Source organism: Malaclemys terrapin, chromosome 7 (genome assembly GCF_027887155.1).
Source record: "Malaclemys terrapin pileata isolate rMalTer1 chromosome 7, rMalTer1.hap1, whole genome shotgun sequence".
Classification (NCBI taxonomy): domain Eukaryota; kingdom Metazoa; phylum Chordata; order Testudines; family Emydidae; genus Malaclemys; species Malaclemys terrapin.
This window is the reverse complement of record NC_071511.1, coordinates 8688731-8708841: the sequence shown is the minus strand read 5'-3', so window position 1 is coordinate 8708841 and position 20111 is coordinate 8688731. Positions and strand designations below refer to the sequence as shown.

The 20111-nt window shown below is 44.7% G+C and overlaps 1 protein-coding gene across 8 annotated transcripts in view; it reads left to right on the top strand.

Moving 5' to 3' along the window:
- The first annotated feature begins 1759 nt into the window (after positions 1–1759).
- The window catches only part of EOGT (EGF domain specific O-linked N-acetylglucosamine transferase), a 32943-nt gene continuing 14591 nt past the window's right edge, over positions 1760–20111 (top strand). For 4 of the 8 annotated variants that reach the window (XR_008445716.1, XR_008445717.1, XM_054035283.1 and 1 more), the window contains exons 1-8: positions 1998–2083; positions 5285–5509; positions 8362–8462; positions 9849–9957; positions 10750–10844; positions 12901–13005; positions 14583–14689; positions 16009–16112. Coding sequence is in view for 6 of the 8 variants with exons in the window: in XM_054035283.1 (XP_053891258.1) it covers positions 5300–5509; positions 8362–8462; positions 9849–9957; positions 10750–10844; positions 12901–13005; positions 14583–14689; positions 16009–16112 (831 nt within the window). In the remaining 2 variants the exon portion in view is untranslated. Of the gene's footprint in view, positions 1809–1997; positions 2084–2697; positions 2846–2888; positions 3046–3124; positions 3330–5284; positions 5510–8361; positions 8463–9848; positions 9958–10749; positions 10845–12900; positions 13006–14582; positions 14690–16008; positions 16113–20111 lie in introns of those variants that run through there. The other 4 variants (XM_054035284.1, XM_054035287.1, XM_054035286.1 and 1 more) reach the window with 4 other exon arrangements.

Below are 20111 nucleotides of genomic sequence, written 5' to 3'. Positions count from 1 at the left end.
ACAACTACTAATGTTCAACAGAGGGTCCTGTGGCACCTTTAAGACTAACAGAAGTATTGGGAGCATAAGCTTTTGTGGGTAAGAACCTCACTTCTTCAGATGCAAGTACAAGTGAGGTTCTTACCCACGAAAGCTTATGCTCCCAATACTTCTGTTAGTCTTAAAGGTGCCACAGGACCCTCTGTTGCTTTTTACAGATTCAGACTAACATAGCTACCCCTCTGATACTTAACTACTAACGGGGCTGCAGTTAGAGCAGAGGTGGGCAAACTACGGCCCGCGGGACCGGCCTGCCCCGCCCCTGAGCTCCCGGCCGGGGAGGCTAGTCCTGGTTTCTCCTCCAGTGTCCCCCCGCAGCTGCAGCGCTCTTGCCAGGCAGCGCGGGCGGCTGGCTGGCTTCGGCGGGGCTGCGAGCTCCTGCTGCTCCGGGCAGTATGGTAAGGGGTGGGGTGGGGAGCTGGATAAGGGGCAGGGGGTCCCAGGGAGCAGGGGGTGGTTGGATGGGGTGGAGGTTCGCAGGGGGGGGGCAGTCAGGAGACTGGGAATGGGTGGTTGGTAGGTGTGGGAGTCCAGGGGTGTGGGGGTGGGGGTGTGGATAGGGGTCAGGGCAGTCAGGGGATGGGGAACAGGGGGGAGGGTTGGATAGGGGGTGTGGTCCTGGGGGGCAGTTAGGAGCGGGGGTGTGGATAGGGGTCAGGGCAGTCGGGATGGGGGAGTGGGAATCCTGGGGGAGGCCTGTCTGGGGGTGGGGATGTGGATAGAGGTCAGGGCAGTCGGGACAGGGAGCAGGGGGGGTTGGATACGGGGTGGGGACCTGGGGGGGGGGTGGTCGGGGGACAAGGAGCGGGGGGGGGGGTGGATGGGTCGGGGGTGGGAAGTATGAGGGAGCGGATAGGGGGAGGGGGCCAGGCTGTTTGGGGAGGCACAGCCTTCCCTACCCGGCCCTCCATACAGTTTCGCAATGCCAGTGTGGCTCTCGGGCCAAAAAGTTTGCCCACCCCTGAGTTAGAGTGATATTAAGGTACCTTATTCAAGTACAGTTTATTCCCTTTCTCATAAGTAGTAATAGGCATCCTTCAGTCTCAAGTAGGGTGACCAGATGTCCTGATTTTATAGGGACAGTCCTGATTTTTGGGTCTTTTTCTTATATAGGTTCCTATTACTCCCCACCCCCGTCCCAATTTTTCACATTTGCTATCTGGTCACCCTAGTCTCTAGAGACCATGGGTATGCGTCCTGAGAGGTAAAGAATTTACTCCGTTGATTTTAAGGCAGATGCGAACGAAAGAGACAATCTCTGCCACATCCGTCACATTTGGAGGTGATGTTCCAACCCTTCGGGCTCTGCCTTCTGCCAGCTCTTTTCTCCTCTGTTACACTGGACTGCTTCCTCTCCTAACTCCCCGAACCTTTTTAAAACTCTTGTTTCCAAAGGCTGCTGGCTTGAGAGCGATGTAGAACTGCATGCCCATGGGAGCGTGTGAGTGATTTAATGCTGCAGAGGGTATAGTTAGTGGTCCCATTTAGGGTTTGGACAAGGCCTTGCTAACCGCAACCCAGGCCCAGGGGGTGTCCCAGGACACTCAAGCATCAACATTAACAAGTGAAGTGGCCATGTCCTTCAAAAGCATAAGCCCTGCCCGTGCCTAGTCAATAGAAGGGCGGCCAAGCTGCGGGTGACAGCAGCTGGAGCCCATCTCGGCAGTGTCTCAGACACACACACGCCGCAGGTACAGGATTCGGAGTCACTCCGATTTGCTAGGCGAGACTCGGGCTCCCCGGGAGCGGCCGCCTGGAACGTGCGGCAGGTAAGGCCGCGTCGGGCTTAGCCTCAATCCACGGGGGCCCCGATCCTGCAGGCTGCCCCGCGGGCAGGGCCTGGCTTGGGGGGGATGCCAGGCGGGTAGAGGCCCGGGTGAGGGGCGGCTCCACCTCGGGCCCGTCCGGCCTCCTCGCCGCCCCTCCCCGGGGCTGGTTTCCGGTGAGCGGAGCCGAGCCAGCCGGGCAGGGCTCCGCCCTCCGGTTCCCGAGCGGCGCCGGCTGCGGCAGGGAGCCCAGGGGGAGCGGCACCATCCAGCTCCAGGTGGAGAGCCGGGGGAGGGCTTGGGGGCGTCCCGCTGCCCCGGGGGCTGCTCGGTGCTCCCCCCGGGGGCCTGCTGCTGGGGGGGGAGGCTGCTCGGTACTTCCCCCCCCCGGGGGGGGCCTGCTGCTGGGGGGGGAGGCTGCTCGGTACTCCCCCCCTGGGGCCTGCTGCTGGGGGGGGAGGCTGCTCGGTGCTCCCCCCCTGGGGCCTGCTGCTGGGGAGGGGGGCTGCTCGGTGCTCCCCCCCCCGGGGGCCTGCTGCTGGGGGGGGGCTGCTCGGTACTTCCCCCCCCCGGGGGGGGCCTGCTGCTGGGGGGGGAGGCTGCTCGGTGCTCCCCCCCGGGGGCCTGCTGCTGGGGGGGGAGGCTGCTCGGTACTCCCCCCCTGGGGCCTGCTGCTGGGGGGGGAGGCTGCTCGGTGCTCCCCCCCTGGGGCCTGCTGCTGGGGGGGGAGGCTGCTCGGTGCTCCCCCCCTGGGGCCTGCTGCTGGGGAGGGGGGCTGCTCGGTGCTCCCCCCCCCGGGGGCCTGCTGCTGGGGGGAGCTGCTCGGTGCACCTCCGGGGCTGGTGCCTGCTGGGGGGGGGGGCTGCTCGGTGCTCCCTCCCGGGGACCTGCTGCTGGGGGGAGCTGCTCGGTGCACCTCCGGGGCTGGTGCCTGTTGGCGGGGAGGCTGCTCGGTGCTCCGCCCCGGGGCCTGCTGCTGCTGCAGGGAGCTGCTTGGTGCACCCCTGGGCTGGTACCTGCTGCTGGGGGCAGGCTGCTTGGTGTGTACCCCCCGGAGTTGGTGTCTGCTGGGAGAGGGCTGCTCGGTGTACCCTGGTGCCTGTCTCCCGGGATGGGCGGGAGGCACAAGGTGGCTGATTTGGGGCATTGCTTCACGTCTCTTTCACTGGGTGCTGCCTGTTGCACGGACTGGCTGGGTGCTGCTCTCCCACCTTCGCTCCTCCCCGGCTGCAGGCTGGATGTACGCACAGGCTCTATACCTTCCCCTCCCCGGGCCCCTTACTGGAAGTGTGTGTGTGTGTAAAAGGAACTGGCTCAACTTGGGGGTCTGGCACTTGGTATCTCCCTCTCAGAGATTGGGGAGGATGTTATTGAACTTGTATTGGCTATTGTATATTTGTAGGGTCTCTGCAGAGCATTAACCCCCATAGCTAGTCCCCCCTTCAGAGGCGAAGCTGGAGAATCCTCTTCCATTCTCCCTGTCCCACACTGGCCTGGACCTGCCCTGGTGTCAAAGAAAGGGCTGTAAGTGGCCTTCCAGGTCATTGTTCCTCCAGCTCTAGGGGGAGGAGGGATTAAAGCAGTTTGAGGGTCTAAACCTTGACTCAGTTAAAGCATCAACTAGTGTGACAGGCTACTTGAATTTCCTCCACCTCTGGGTGCCTCTGGGTTTGTGGCGGTTGAGAGGAAGTACTATTTTTGCACACACTAGCTTCCCATTACTTTCCCGGATGTCAAATTTGTCCTAAAGGCAGTCGGGTTCTATGAATGTCTAAGGCACTTGGCACTTTGCAAAACTGCCCATTGGTGCCTTAGCTCAGGACATGTAACCTGTACTCTGTGAAAGGCTCCATGAATTTATATTCCCTAGGCATTTATCTGCCTGAAAGGACTCACTGAGTTTGCATGGAGCCCTGCTACCCACATTTTCCACTTCTGATATCTTGAATTTAGCAACGGGTAACTTCAAAATTCTATTCCTTGTGTCTTGTCTGGTTACAGAGTCCCAAACCCCTCTGTGCTGAAAGACCGGCCTCATTTTTAAGAGCAGCATTTAATTTTGCCTCACAGTTAACTAATGTGCTTGTTACAGAATGTCGCCGTTCAACTGCAAGCAGTTGCAATCTACATTTTGTCATTCATTCGTGAGCATGAGTTCCTGTAATCACAAATTATGATTGTAGGAGCAAATTCCAGGCTCAGAATTGAATGTCCCTCAAAATGTAGTTGTATTGATCCATTGGAGACTTGTAACTATAGAAGAGGGAGCTGTAGTTAGAGAGTTCATCTCCGATGTAGAGAGTAGGGAGCTGGTTTTGTGTTTGAAGATCTCTGAGGAGGAAAAGGGTGCTCGTACTAACGCTGACTGTTGGTTTTCTGAAGACCCTTAGATAACTATGGTAATGAATTCTGTAGGAAAGGCGAAGATTGCCTAACTGAAAGCTTGTCAGCAATAGGAGTACGACTCGGAGAGGCTGGGGAAGGCAATGTTTAAAGCTATAGATTGGGCTGTGTGCACAGTTTGAAGAGCTACAGGTGTATGACTAAAAATGTACTGACAATTCTGCTTATTGAATAGTCTCAAGGTCCGTGATTTTGTATGTGAGATCTTCTATGCAAAATGTATTTAATTCTTCCCTGTAGCCAGAAAATCTAGAGCAGTTCTCCTTGAATAGCTAGGTAAGGGTGACTGCATCATAGGAATATTGCTAATAGCTTTAGTGGTTTACAGATGCATTTATTTTAAGACCAGAAGGGACCATTATATCATCTAGTCTGACCTTCTGTGTAGCATAGGCCACAGGATTTCCTCCAGTTACTCCTGTATTGAGCCTAATAACTTGTTTGTCCATTAAAGTGTATCTTCTAGAAATGCATCCACTCTTGAGCTGAAGACTGGATATATGTATATTACATTGTTATAATATACTCCTTGAAAAAAAACAAACGTGCAGTGTTAATAAAGCATAACCAGACTGATGCATTCAGAAACTTAGATGCCATATTGCGATTGCTTGTAATGTTTCAGAGATTTTATATATTGCCATTCAACTGGCTGATGCATTCCCACTTTGTGCAAGGAAACCATTAGTATTTTCCAACGTCCCTATTCTTTTAAAAGTTTATTTTTTATAATCTCAAAAAATGTAGGCAGTTTTGTAAAACAAGTTCTTCCTACAGTCCAGATACCATATAGTCTATATATAGTTTCCTGATTTGGACACTCAGGATTCCTTGGGACTCGGTGAAAGGCAATACACCCATTTCACATTGAATTTGAGTTGGCAATGCTTAATAACCCCTCGTGACTAATGATTCATTTTTCAGACAATTCAGAGACTGTACGAATTAATCTCAGTGCAAGTTTGCCCTGCCTGGGAAAAAGCTGCATGGTCCAAGACAAAATACTGAAAGTGTATTAATTTGACAGAATATTGACCAATAGATGTTACATTACTGTCTTTCCTTCTTAACTGCAGGACTAGTTGGCTGCCATGCTAATGTTGCTTGCGTTTGGAGTGCTGCTTCAAGAAATCCTAGCTAATGCCCAAGATGAAAATCTTACTGAAATCAAAAACATTCCAGAAGTGCCATTATATAGCTACAAAAGTATCAATGTACCAGAAGAGCATATTCCATACTTTCTGCACAACAATCGGCATATTGCCACAGTCTGTAAGCAGGACTCTCATTGCCCATATAAAGTAGGTATTTCTGTGTTTACTCAAATGTAATTTTGGGGTTGCTTATTCTTAGAATCATAGAAGTTAAAGATGGTAATAAGTTGGTCTATTTGTCAATGTGTTGGTCATCTCTGGGGTTAGAGCTCTTCCTTAAAACTACTAAGCAGTGCTCGTTCTTGACTCCCATACTGTCACAAGAATGGGGAGGGGGGAAGGGATTTGATATATAAAGAGTTTTTTGTTAATTACTGTGATGGTCTGTATTCACCCCTTGCACACTATTATAATAATCTTTGTACAACTATGCCTTGTGAGGTATCATTTGAAAACTCATAACTCGCTGGTCAATATTGTCCTGAGAAAATGTGTGTGGCAACATTGTATGTAAAGTTATAGGATTCCACAGTATGGTGTTACTAAGACCGGTTCCAAATCTGGGAAGCAGCCAAACCAGTTTCTCAGAGACAAAAAGACAAGATGACACCTCAGCCCAGATGTCAGCAAGGTCAAATGAGCCATCACCTGCTTAAGTGGCTATTCATTGGCAGGAAAAGGGACCTGGGCGAGAAATCTACCTCTTAAAAAGAAACAGCTTGGGGTTCCCATCCTCACAGGCGTTGTGTCTCCTGAACTTCAGCTGGAGATGCTTCTCGAAGAAGGGAAAGAACTATGTGAAGGGAGGGCAGATGCCCCAAATCATTCCTCCCTTTCTCTGCCCATGGAATCTGTGACACCTGAAGAACAAAGGAAGCAACATTGGATTGGGGGAGGGATCCTGTCTGAAAGTTCAGCCAGTAGGCCTGCTTTGAATTCATTCTAGTTAGGTATTAGTTGCGTTTTACATTTATTTTCCTTGTAACTAATTCTGACTTTTATGCCTCATTAGTTATGTTCACTTAAAATCTATCCTTTTGTGGTTAATAAACTTGTTTTTATCTAAACCAGTGTGTTTGCATTGAAGTGTTTGGGAAACCTCATTTGGGATAACCAGATTTGTGCATATCGTTTTCTGTTCATAAAATGATGGACTATTTATGAGCTTGTGTTACCCAGGAGAGAGCTGGGCAGTACAAGATGTACGTTTCTGGGGAAAGACTGGGAGTTCGCTAGTGTAGCTCTGCAGTGTAATTCAGGAGTGGCTGGCTTCAGCACTCAGTAAAACTGGGAGTAACTTACAGGCTGTGTGTGAGCAGGAGTGGTAGCTCTCACAGCGATGCAGTATTAAAGGCACTTCAGCTTAGAGAGCAGAGGTGACACAGCTGTTTATCAGTCCAGATTGTACCCTGGGTATGTCACAGTGGCGCAGCAAGCAGGGTGTGTGCATAGCTCATTATTTCAAATGAGGTTTACACTTTAAGCGCTGGTATAGCGATTTTAAGTGAGTCTCAGGTCTGGCTGGGAACAGTCAAAGAAAGTTAGTTTGTTATTTTCTGTTCGCTTATTTCGGGTAATTGAAATAGAAACAATAAAGCATAAAAATGAGCATCACTGAAACAACTGCAAAGCTACAATTAGCCAAATTGGAGGCAGAAGAAAGGGAGCAAGGCAGCGAATACCAGAAATGGCAGGCAGAAATGAGACTGGAAGCTGCCCACAGGCGAGCCATGGAGTTGAGACTACAAGAACCTGAAGCCCATAAAAGAGCCGTGGAGCTAAAAGACAAAGAAGCTGAAGAAGAAGGAGGAGAGGAAATATAATCGGGATCTGATAGAAAAACATGGAAAGATCCCAGAGTTACCGACATCTCTCTCCACTCAAGGAGCCCTCAGCTTGGACAAGTCGTGTCCTGCAGTTGTGTCCTGTGAGACTGCATTGAGGAATACCTTACCACTTTTCAAAAGCTATATGAGGTTCATATATTCCCGAGGACAAGAAAGTCTGATTACAAAACTGTGTGGTAAAGCTTTAAATGTATTTAATGAAATGCCAATTCGGGAAGCTTTGAAATATTTTGAATGTAAGAAAGCCGTTTTACAAACGTTTCAAATTACTCCAGAAGTGTATAGTTTGAAATTTAGAAATCTTAAAAAGAGTGCTGGCATGAATCATAGTGAATATGCTTATAAGATGTGTGACCTCACGACAAAATGGGTAAAAGGGCAGAGGGCTGAGGAGTATGACTAACTGCTTGATCTCTTTGCTCAGGAACATTCCTTGAGTATGAATGAAAGATGTACTGAGTGGCATGTGGGATAAACCTTTAAAATTTGTATTAGAAATGGCCTCTCTGGCTGATCCCTTTTGAGCAAGCCCAGATGTCCAGTGAGCACAAGCCACAGAAGAAGGGGCAGAAACCCAGTGTAAAGGGGGAATCACTTTTTGCCCCTGGGAAAAAGGAGGGTGGTTGGGAGCCTAAGTACTCACCCCCACCCCAAATCGTTCCCCTCCCCTGTCACAATTACCATATAGCCAAAAGAGAAACCGGCTTGTTTACACTGAATAGCACGTTCAGACATGTGAAAGAAGCTCTGTATACTAAATACAGTTATTAGAAAGTTTCTAGACTTGCTACCAGGCTGGTGTAGTCTGCTTGTCACCTCCAAACTTATGTCAGGTGTATTGAAATTTCAAGTGCTAAAGCTTTAATCTTACAAGCACTATATACGTGTCCAACTCATGCATAAAGTCCTATTGAAGTCCATGGAAATAATACTTGTGCATAAAAGTGTGTGTGTGTTTGCAAGACTGGGGCGCAAGATATAAATAGGTAATCTAAACAGTTCCTTGTGATAATTTAGTGTGAGAAAACGTAAAATTGAAAGCTTTTTATGCAAGACTGGTGTTAGCTAACTGTTATTTGGAAGTCAGCTGAAATTTGCTGAAATATAACCTAATAATCCAACAGTTCTCAATGGGGATCTCCTGTGTTACAGAAATACTTGAAGAATCTAAAATCCTGCTGGGGCTATGAGCGATCCTGCAAGCCAGAATTCAGGTTTGGTTACCCGGTGTGTGATTATGTTGAAACGGGATGGTAAGTTTCCATTTTAAATGTATAGAAGTACGGCATGTCCCTAACATACCACACTGATGTTTATTTTGGATATTGAGTTAACTTAGTTGTTTCAAGGTATAGTGCAGTGTTTATTTCTTCATGGAGATGTGCATAACATTGAACTTTTTCAGGAAAAAAAAGTGTTATTTGAAGTACTTCATGTCATGATATTTATGCAGACTGGCTAGTTCAGGGGTCGTCAAGCTTTGGCATGCAGCCCATCACGGTAATCCGCTGGTGGGCCGCAAGACATTTTGTTTACATTGACAGTCCGCAGGCATGCCCCCCCCGCCCGCAGCTCCTAGTGACCAAGGTTCGCCTTTCCCAGCCAACGGGAGCTGCGTAAACAAAACGTCTCGCGGCCCGCCAGTGGATTACCATGATGGGCTGTGTGCCAAAGGTTGCAACCCCTGAGCTAGCTTGTTATCATACAGCCTTAAATTCAAGTACCTTTTTCATAGCTTAAAAAAAGAAAAGAGAACTTGATGTTTTTGTCTGTGTCCAGCTGATATGATTCCTGTTTTGAAACTGAATGGAGATGAAAACAATACACTGGCTGGCTCTTCTCTTCTGGTTTATGTATTAATAACTTCAGCTTGTGAGGGGAGAGAGCCTACTCTATAAGATGGTTGTCAGACTCCTTCCGTGGTTAGGGGAATGGTATTTTCAGTTATGGACCATGTTCTCCACCCAGTCTCTATGATGCACAGTCTAAGGACAAAACCTTCAGTTTTGATATCTGTTGAAATTTGGCCTGAGGACGTTGTTTGTCCTTCTCATAGCCCCAGTGCTGGATCCATACAGCGGGGATCATTTTGCAGGATCTGTGCCGTCATAACTAATATACTTTCCATTTACTTTGTGTCCTTTTTGTGTATCTCTCATTTTTAATGTCCTATTTTTATTCTGTCTAGTCTGAGATTGTCTATTATAGGAATTAAAAACATAAAATAACCTTCCATTAACCACCAAATGCATTGGTTACAAGAGGCATAGATATTGCTTTTTGTAGCTCTGCTTTCATAAATTGATAGACTCAAAGGCCCTGTTGTGATCACCATAACGCAGGCCATAGAAATCCCCCAAAATAATTCCTTGAGCATATCATTTAGAAAAACATCCAATCTTGATTTAAAGATGGTCAGTGATGGAGAATCCACCATGACCTTTGGTAAATTGTGCCAATGGCTAATTACTGTCACCTTATTTCCAGTCTAATTTGACTGGCTAGTTTTGAGATCTCTCAGAAGATGAGGATAAATAAAACTAATTTCTCAGGCATCCTCCTGCCGTTTGAATTAAAGAGCCACTTCAAAAAGCTAAAATGTATTAAATGAAGGTCCTTGAATTTTTTTCATGCATCAGGGCCAATGACATTGAGACAGCTCAGCAGATATTCTGGAAACAAGCTGACTTTGGTTATGTTAAAGAGAGGCTGGATGAAATGAAAACCCACTGCAAGCCTATAGCAAAGGTAGGTGTTTTTATATACTTATAAGATAAACAATGCAGTCTTCATAAGTTTTTAAAAATAATGCCACTACATAACCCCATGGCACACCCACACCTGGAATACTGTGTGCAATTCTGGTCGCCCCAACTCAAAAAGATCTTTTAGAATTGGAAAAAGTACAGAGAAGGGCAATAAAAATGTTAGGGGTATGGAACAGCCTCTGTATGATGAGAGATTAAAAAGACTGAGATTGTTCAGCTTGGAAGAGAGATGACTAAGGCAGGGATAAGATAAAGGTCTATAAAATCATGAATAGGGTGGATACAGTGAATAGGGAAGTGTTATTTACCCCTTTACATAACACAAGAACCAGAGGTCACCTGATGAAATTAATAGGTAGCACATTTAAAACAAAAAAAGGGAAGTAATTCTTCACACAGTGCAGAGTCAACCTGTGGAACTCATTGTCGGGGGATGTTGTGAAGGCCAAAAGTATAACTGGGTTCAAAAAAGAATTAGATAAGTTAATGGAAGATAGGTCCATTAATGGCTATTAGCCAAGAGGGTCAAGGACACATCTCCATGCCGTGGGTGTCCCTAAACCTCTGACTGCCAGAAGTTGAGAGAGGAGGGTAACAAATGCATCACTCGTAATTGCCCTGTTCTGTTCGTTCCCTCTGAATCATCTGGCACCAGCCACTGTTGGAATACAGGATACTGGGCGAGATGGACTACTGGTGTGGCTATTCTTATGTTCTTCTGCTCCTAGTATTATTTTATTTTAATCAATCCCTATTTATTCTTTTTGCACAGGGTGATTCATCTCTGGCCTGCTCACAGTACCTCCAGCATTGTAGAGCGACAAACTTGTACATTGATTTAAGAACCACAAAGCGAAACCATGACAGGTCTGTGAATTGCTTATGTTCCAGCAATACCAGGAAACACCAGGGAAAGTACACTTCAAAATGCATATTTCACAAATCTCCCTCTCTGCAGTTATCTAGTGCATTGGTACCTGGGTTTCAAAACCTATAGAACCAAAGACTAATTGTGCTAGGTTCTTCCCACATTTACACTGGTGCAAACCAGACAGCTTACTGGTGAGACTTGGGACCTGATCCTGCAGAGACTTAAGCATGTGCTTTATGCATGGTGAGTAGTCCCCACTGAAGTCAGTGGGATGACTTGTAAAATAATGCAAGTCTTTGCAGGATCTGGACATTGAATATCAATCACAAGGGTAGATTTCAGGAAGGGAAGTTTTGGAGTGTTGCATTTACCATGTATGGCACCACCACTCATTGAAGTTCTCAAGGGAAGAAACGGTAGGACCACCCACTAGGGTGACCAGACGTATCGGGACCATCCCGATTTTTAGGTGTTTGTCCCACATCCCGACTGATCTCTGGTCAGGACGCAATTTGTCCCGATATTTCGCTCCACCAGCAGTTTTTTGTTTTTTGCTCCGCCGGCGGACACGCGCCCCCCCCCCCCCCCCCACTCCCCCGTGTCCAAATATTTTCTTCCTCTCATCTGGTCACCCTACCACCCACATCTGTTTTTTTCTCTTGGAAGCAATTTGATTTTGGGGAATATGTAGATCTCCTTTTTTAAATAACACATCTGACCATTGGCAAAAGCAATGTAACCAATTAAGCATGTTTAGAGTGCACATAATTTTAAAGGATGCAGTTAACTTAAAATCTAGACAAATTTAAAAAAATGAGTTCAAGATAGTTTGTTGCTACACCTGCCCTGAGCCCCTGTAATATTTCTTGGGTTCACAATCACATTTTCCTATTTAAAAATGTATATATCTTTCTTGCCTCTATTGCTGTATGAAGTGCTTGGTCACACTTACTAGTAAGGCTACATTTATAAATAGTTTTTAAAAGGGTTAATTTATGATTAATATGTATTTTAATAAATCAATAGAATCCGACAGATCACTAGATTGCTTTTAACAGTTCCTTACAGCTCCTACCGGCATGCTTATAACAAGATTACACATGCTACTCATGTCTGTAATATGCTTTTATCATCTGTTAGTCATTTCTTGGTAAACTGTTTAGTGTCACTTCTTTGTGTAATTACAGTAACACTTAATTTCCATCTCCTGTACTGAGCTCCATGTTGGTGCAGCAATCCACCTACATGGCACTCACTACAGAATTGAGGACTAACTGATTGCACAAGAGGAAACTCTAACTGAATAGGCAGTGTCATTACATGCACAAATTAAAGACATTTAAAAAATTGAGAAGAATTTGGGGATCTTTTCTGTTAATCTTAGATGTTACTTGTTATCATAGAAAACATTTCCACTCTGACTTTAAAAAATGACTTTAAAAAAAAGTTACTGATGTCCCTTTAACTAGCACAGACATTTAAACCTAATTAAAAGATGTAATGTTAGTAGTTGGAATATCTCCCTATTGATAATCAAGGTACAGTATTGCTATATTTTTGAATGTTATTTTTAATACTGTGCAATCTGAATTCTTGTAATAGTATGAAATGTATCAATTGGCTCAAAGATATTCTGTGTTGGAAGAATCACCAGTGGTTTTTCTGTAGTCTGTGCTATCACTTCCTGGTAAATTTCAACCCTCTTGTACTATATGAAAATAGATGATAATTTGTATTAAGTGATTTTTGTGAGTGAATATAATGCTCAGAAAGTGAAACGAAGGCCCCAGTTCTGCAAGGTACTTAAGTACGTGCTTAACATTAAGCATGTGTGTAGCCTTATTTAAGTCAGTGGGGCTACTTGTGCCGAAACTTTAGCACATGGTTAAGTACTTTGCTGAATTGACCTAGCACCTGCATTGGCCTGAACTGGCTGCTGGGCAGGCTTACCTGTGTACCTCAATACTGATCTGTCTTGGGCTGGGCTCCTCTTGAACTGCTACGCTGGGGCCAGGTACTTTATGTTAATATGTTTTTATTCCTTTGCATCAGATTCAAGGAAGACTTTCTCCAGAAAGGAGAGATCGGAGGTCATTGTAACTTTGACAGTCAAGCCTTCTTGGCTGAAGGTCAGCGCAAGAGCCCTCTGCAGTCTTGGTATGATTTGGAATTGTAGCGGTGTCCAAGTTAGAGTCGGTTTTTACTCTTCTTTCTCGGTCTGACTTTCTTTGGCACCAACAGTTCTCAGTGAGGCATTTCGTGCTAATGCGTTTCATACTGAGAAATACTGACTCTCGGAAATAAGAAATGAATCCAAATTGAATCCCACACTCAAGTAGGCATAGCAGAACCCGAAGTGGTCATACATTTGCTGCTGCTGTTTTCAACAGTGACATGGGCAAAAGACTGTAAATGTCTCACAGTGTTAAGTTTGAGTAACTATTGATCCAACAGTTAGTTGGAGAAAAGGATATTGTCCCGTCTTGACTCAAAAGCAGCACTGTCATTTTGTTCGGGATCCACTTGAAACAGTCTCTGACACAAACCAAAAATGTGAAAAAGTAATAACGGACTGAGCACGGTGCTGGGAGCCAGAAACCTGGCTTCTGATCTTTGCCTTGCCTTTGCCTAGCTGTGTGTCTGAGTACTGTCACTTAACCTGTCTGCACCTCCGCTATCCCGTCTGTAGAATGAGGCAGTAATGATAATTCTTTGTGTACAGTGGTTTGAGATTTAGGGATGAAAAGCACCATTTCCCGGGTCAGCCAGGTGCTTAAACTTTGAGCATCAGTGCTTTGCTGAATTGGGGCCTACTTGATGTCTGTGCTTTACACTCCTGTACCTGCAAAAGGGAGTTTGTGCTTGAAATTATGGGCTGGGCTCAGGGACTGTTGCAGGGCAGTGTTTTGTGAGGACACTCCATCCTTGAATGAGATAGTGTGGGATACTAAGTACTGCTGTCACATAGGGTTTGTCTGCACTGCAATTAAAAACCTGTGGCTGGCCAAATGGCCACCTTAATTGCGTGGTAGACATACCCACAGTTGCAGGTTAATCTCTAGGGCAGGTGGAACTGGAGGCATCAAGTAGGATCTAAGGATTCAGTTTGCCTCCTTGTCCGCTTCCATTTGTTCTTTCTCTGACCTCACTGGAGTTCCCTTGGGTTCCTCTCTCTGGCCATGTTTAACCTCATTGTCCCCACTGTGATCAGTAATCTCAATGCCATCTGAAACTCTGATCCATTTTCAAAAGATGACTGTCAATATGCAGACTGGTGGTTACCAGCAAAATGAATCCTCCTAATTGGCTTCAGACTTAATCACCCTTGCACCTGCGGGCGTTAATCTCGCCAAAGCATTGCGGTCTGTAGTGAAATGCCTTTTAAATGGAGATCAATAAGTTGGACAGAAATGCATTCAAATTAACTGCACCCTGGAAATATGGATGGAAGGAAAGACTCTTTTCACAGTTCTCTGCTGGGTTGATTTGTAGATCAAAGATGCTGCTTGCTCCTGAGATCAAAGGCAGAATTTTTAACCTTTTGAAGCTAATGACCTAAAACCCTTCAGTTACAATTAAAAATAATTTTCAATTGTCAAACCTTATCAAACTTTGGCAGCATTATTAGATGAAATTTACATGGTGAACTGTCACTAAATTCTGAATGTGTAATAGGTACTTGTATTCAGGCACATTATCTTAAAAACGCATTACATGTCATTGAATAATTTCAGGTTTGCCGAACTCCAGACATATACTCCACTAAGCTTCAGACCCATAGAAGATGGCAAATGTGACATTATTATTGAAAAGCCAACTTACTTCATGAAATTAGATGCAGGTAACAGATATTATTTTTCTGCTTCATACAGTGTGATAATGTAGTGTCCATTTACATTACGTTTTTAGGGTGTGTGTATGAAATTAACTCTGAACGTGTATGTGGTGTTTATAGATCTTTGAAGTAGAATGAGATTATAAGACTTTGTTTTCACTCGCTTTTCATAGTTCAACCAAATCTGTGAGATTGTGACAAAGTGCAAGTTTTGTACTATTAATAGATGCTTAAAACAAACAAAAAACCAGAAAAGTTTCACACCACTTCCATTACACTTTGACTGATGACTATTTTCATATCTCACTTGCACATTATGGGAATAAACATAGTTTATTACTGGCTATGTCACTTCAATAATTGCAGCTTCTGCCTACATAGGTATGTAACGGTTATGGGGTGGTGGGTGGAAGTCATGTACTTCAAGAAAAGAACCCAAGCAAATAACTTTTTATGTAGGTTTGTCACTTTAAAAGTAAAAAGACTTCTTTAAAAGCTATTTTTAAAGACTTTGAACTATGTGAAAATCAGCTGGAAAGTATGTAATATCTTATCTACTTCATTATGGGAGAGCCCTAGTGATTTCTGTCCTGCACCATATCTACTTCATGAGAGGCTTGAAGTATCTTATGAAGGTCTTTCCATCGTGAATATTTTAGCATTTCTTCAATTTATTGATCTTCGCTTTAATGTTCTTCATTTTAGAGATTTAACATTAATAGGGGAGAATACTTAGTCTGGTATTTAGACAAATGGATTAGGCTTTTTAAAAAAAAAAAAAAATAGGAGTGGGTAAAACACTGCTCAAGAGTCTGTTTGAAGCATGCTTTGGAGCAGGTGCTAAATGAATAACATCGCGAGAATAGCATCTTATCCCAAGGTGAAGTTTATGTACCTTTTTTAAAAAGCCTGAAAACATTTTGTTGAAGTCCTAATATTAGTGTTTGCTATGTGCAGCTAGACATTGCAGTACCGTTAATGTGGTAGTGGTTTTAGTATACAACAGGAAATCACAATAGCAAGTGTAACTTCAAAGAAGTTTAATTTCTTATTGCTTTTGGCTGCCCTACCTATTCCTTGGATTTTTCTTAAAATATCTGGTTAATTCATAGTTTTCTCATGTGATTCCATCCCTTCTGAAACTCTGCATCGCTAAGGCGTATAATAAATTCTCAGTCACATAAAGAGTAAAACTAATTTAAAACCCAGACCTTTTCTGTATTTAGTAATTTCCCTGTGAATAATAAACACGAGTGTTTGCAAAAATGGGAATGAATAATGTAGTACCCTGCTTTATAGTAAAGAGCTTTTCTTTCTCCTGCCAGGTGTTAATATGTATCATCACTTCTGTGACTTTGTCAATCTTTATATCACTCAGCATATTAACAATTCATTCAGCACAGATGTCAACATTGTCATGTGGGACACTGTAAGTAGGACTTCCTTTTAAAATCTTTGTAGCAGTTTATATCACGCAATGTATTGTGTTCACCCCATGCTTATCTTCTAACAAAGCAGCAATTCTGCCCTAGAATGAGCCTTTGCTTATTTATTATACAAATCACTTGCTGAGACCTGCTAAATGACACATGTGAGTCTTTGCATCTTTAAAATATGGAGTCCTAGGGCCTGAAAATCCCACCTGTCCTGCAGAGACGTCTTGCCCGGCAGGGTGAATTCCACTAAGTGACACACGCCCTACCTGACTGCAGGAAGGAGTATCAGGCTCCAGCGCTGAAGGACTGTTTTGTTGAAAAACACCTCGTGAGCATGGTGGAATTTTGACCAGGGCCGCCCAGAGGAATCAGGGGGCCTGGGGAAAAGCAATTTCGGGGGAGCGGACATAAAAAAAGGCGCCACCCGCTGCGGCGCTTGTACTCACTGGGCGGTGCTCCGGGTCTTCGGCGGCAGTTCGGCGGCAGGTCCTTCACTTGCTCTGGGTCTTCGGTGGCACTGGAGGACCCGCCGCCGAAGTGCCGCCAAAGACCTGGAGTGCCGCCGGGTGAGTAAAAATCCCAGGGGAGGGATTCTCAGCCAGGGCTCGCGGGGCCCCTGTGGGGCCCGGGGCCTGGGGCAAATTGCCCCACTTGCCCCATCCCCCCCCAGTCCCCTCCCCGGGCGGCCATGATTTTGACCCACCTCTTGTTCATACCAGTAAAACTGAGACGAAGGACTTGTCTTCACTGCAAGAGTTAGCTCAAGTTTCTCCACTGGAGCTAGCCTCGCTCCTGCAAGAGCGACCACGCTGCGAAACACCACTCCAGCTAGGGAGGGCTGAATTAACCCGTCCCTGGATCCTGAGCGCGCACACTTCTGGGCCTGTCTGCTGGCCAATTCAAGAAGATGCTCCCGCACAGCACGGCACAGTGTTTAACCCTGTCCTGGCCAGCACAGCTGTACTAGTGATCTGTTAACCAAACCACATCCAACGCCTGCACAGATGTTGCTTAATTAAGATCCTGTTTTGAAATACTGTCCTTAGTGCTTACCATATAGAATGCTACACTGCTACAGCACTGAGAGAACGGTAATCTTAGTCATGCTGGAATTTTAGTAAGTACTTTGAGTGTTGCCACTGTATTCCAGCTGTATTGCAAAGTGTTTAGTTTCTCATTGTATATAACAAAATCTTTCTAATTATCTCTACCTTTCACCGTCTGATATTATTTCTTCAGATAGATTTCAAAGTAGAATTTCCCCTAAGAACTTTGGGTTAGATTTAGTCTTATGGAATTTGTAGGTATGAGACAGGGAAACACAGCTGCTTGTATTGTTTCCCCCACAAAAGATATGTGCAACCTGTATTTAAAAAACTCCCAAGCAAACACCCTAAATATTGCTGTTTAATGGCTAGCTCATGAACAGTCTTTTTGCAGTCCGTGCTCTTGATCGCCTTCAAATGTGCTACTATGACATTAAAAAATAAATTAATCCCACCTAACTACACTACTTCTAATTGAACATTTTCAGTGGCCCTTGCTGAATTGAAACGGACAATTTGTGTCTGTTAAGCATGGGGAAATTAGTTTATTAACCAGTATTGAGTGATGTAGGACCAGTTTTTTTTAATCACTTGGTTGAAAAATTAGCAATAACATTGCAGTCCAGAAATTCCACCTCTCTAGAACATTGTCTCAAACTAATGCAGGATTTAATTTTTAACAACTATTTTCTGCATTCTCTGTATGTTCTAACTCATCTGAATGTTAACCTTCCTAGAATTGCCAAGTCTCAGCAGGGTATAACTCCTTGCTCTTCAACATGAATCCTCCTGGACAAATCAGACAAAAAAACCTGTTTCTAGGTTCTCTAATATATTAGAAGCCAATACATATAAAATATAAGCATCAGTCTTCCTTCACATGTAGCCTCTGTAAGTTTAATAGGGACATGAAAACATATAATTTGTGGTTTTTCTAAGAGATCAAATATATCAAAGCATCATGATGATTTCCTTTTAAAAACAGCTGGGATACGTTTCCTATTGTTCCTATATTACTAGGGTCTTAACATTTTATTACTTCTTACAAATGCATAACACAAAATAAGTGCAATTTTTTTATGTCCTGGAACAGATCACTTTTGTTGACACCGATTTTATTACTTCTTGCCACCAGATGATGGCACCAAGAAACGTCTTGATTTGCTGAGAGGTGTCTGTGGTTACTAAAAGACAGACTCCAGCTGAGCATTGATTCCCTTTTTTTCTTAACGCAATTAGATATGCATGTACTTTTTGGCTACTGTAGAATTGCTGCACTGTCCTTATTAAACAGAAATGCCATTAGATGTAGGGGAAGCAAAGCAGAAAATGAACAGGAAATACATGGGGCATCTAATCGGGCATCTATCTGCAGACACCCCACCTTCAGCCATATAAAAAAGTACCGTTTATAAATTCCTCTACAATCAGTTCTTTTATGGCGAATAGGCAGCGATAGGAGTAGAGCTTTCAGCTTTGAAGATCAGTGCTTTGCTACTGATCTGGAAGTGCAGTTCTTATAACACAAGCTGCTGGAGAATAATATCGAACCTGAAATTCATTAAAACTTCATTGCAGCAGTGAGGGTGAAAAGCAAAGCTGCAAGCTAATGAAATATGCCATCCTTTAGATTCTGTTACATTTCACTGGCTGCCTGCTCTGTCTTGCAATCTTTATTAGTCTCTTTTAAAACATTGTTTTTATTAAAAATTATTTTCACTTCACATTAAAGACTGACGGACAAAACTGCTGCAACATCCAAAGGAAGTGTACGTGCTGCAAACAGCAGTCTGCTTCCAACTTTCCTGAGGGCATATCTAACTGTAGTCCAGAAGAAAGCACTGATGCCTCTTTTGTTCCATACATGTTCGTGATCTATTAATATCTGAGGAGAGAACGTGTGTGGGGGGCGGGGGAAGGGGAGAAGTGTGGTGATTCTGTGGCAGGGTCACCTGCAGGGATTGAACCGAGAACCTTTAGATCTGACAGTATGAGCCTCTACTGCTTGAGCTAAAGGACAGAGTCTGTTAGGATTACGAAGTTAGACTGACACAGGCCTGTCTACACTGGGGGGGGATCGATCGAAGTTATGCAACTTCAGTTACGTGAATAACGTAGCTGAAGTCAGCGTACTTAGATCTACTCTACAGCTGACGCTCTCCCGTCGACTCCGCCTCTGCCTCTCGCTCTGGTGGAGTACTGGAGTCAACAGGAGAGCATTTGGTGGTTGATTTATCGTGTCTAGACTAGACATGATAAGTTGACCCCCGCTGGATTGAACGCTGCCCGCTGATCCGGCGGGTAGTATAGACAAGCCCACAGTGATTTATGTTGACCTATTTGTGCATGTGTCTACAACTACCTCCCTGAACACCTAGTCTACATTTCAAAGTTAGGTTGATGTAAGTTCTACTCCGCAGTACGCTGTAAAAATTTCCCAAAAGGCATTGCGCTGGACGGTGGTGTATGGCACACTGGGATACCTACTTGTGGTGTACCACACTTTGTAGGGAGCAAGGACTCCTGGTAGGTATGTGCGGCACCAACACAAACAGCTAAGTCTGCATGAGCGGTATACTAACTTCGGTGACCGTAACTTGCATCAAACAAAGTTTGTAGAGTAGATGTGACCTTACTGGCTTAAAGCCAGTAGCATGTTTCCATCTTTATATGGTCCAGCCACTAGAAGCACTCTTACCCATTGTGTTATGAGATACTGCAACAAGTCGTTACGGGTAGTGCTGAATTTCATCACAAATTTGCCTGTTATTTCATTCAGCAAATAAAAGTATTTCCATCAAAGGCACACTGGCTGAATCAAGTAGCCAGTCTGTGTCACTCAAGCAGGTAGGCATGTGCAGAGGGTGTTTCTAGATCCAGGAGCCTGTCCCAAAATCAAGGTGGATCCGGAGCAGACTTACAATAACGCTTTATTTCAAATGCCTG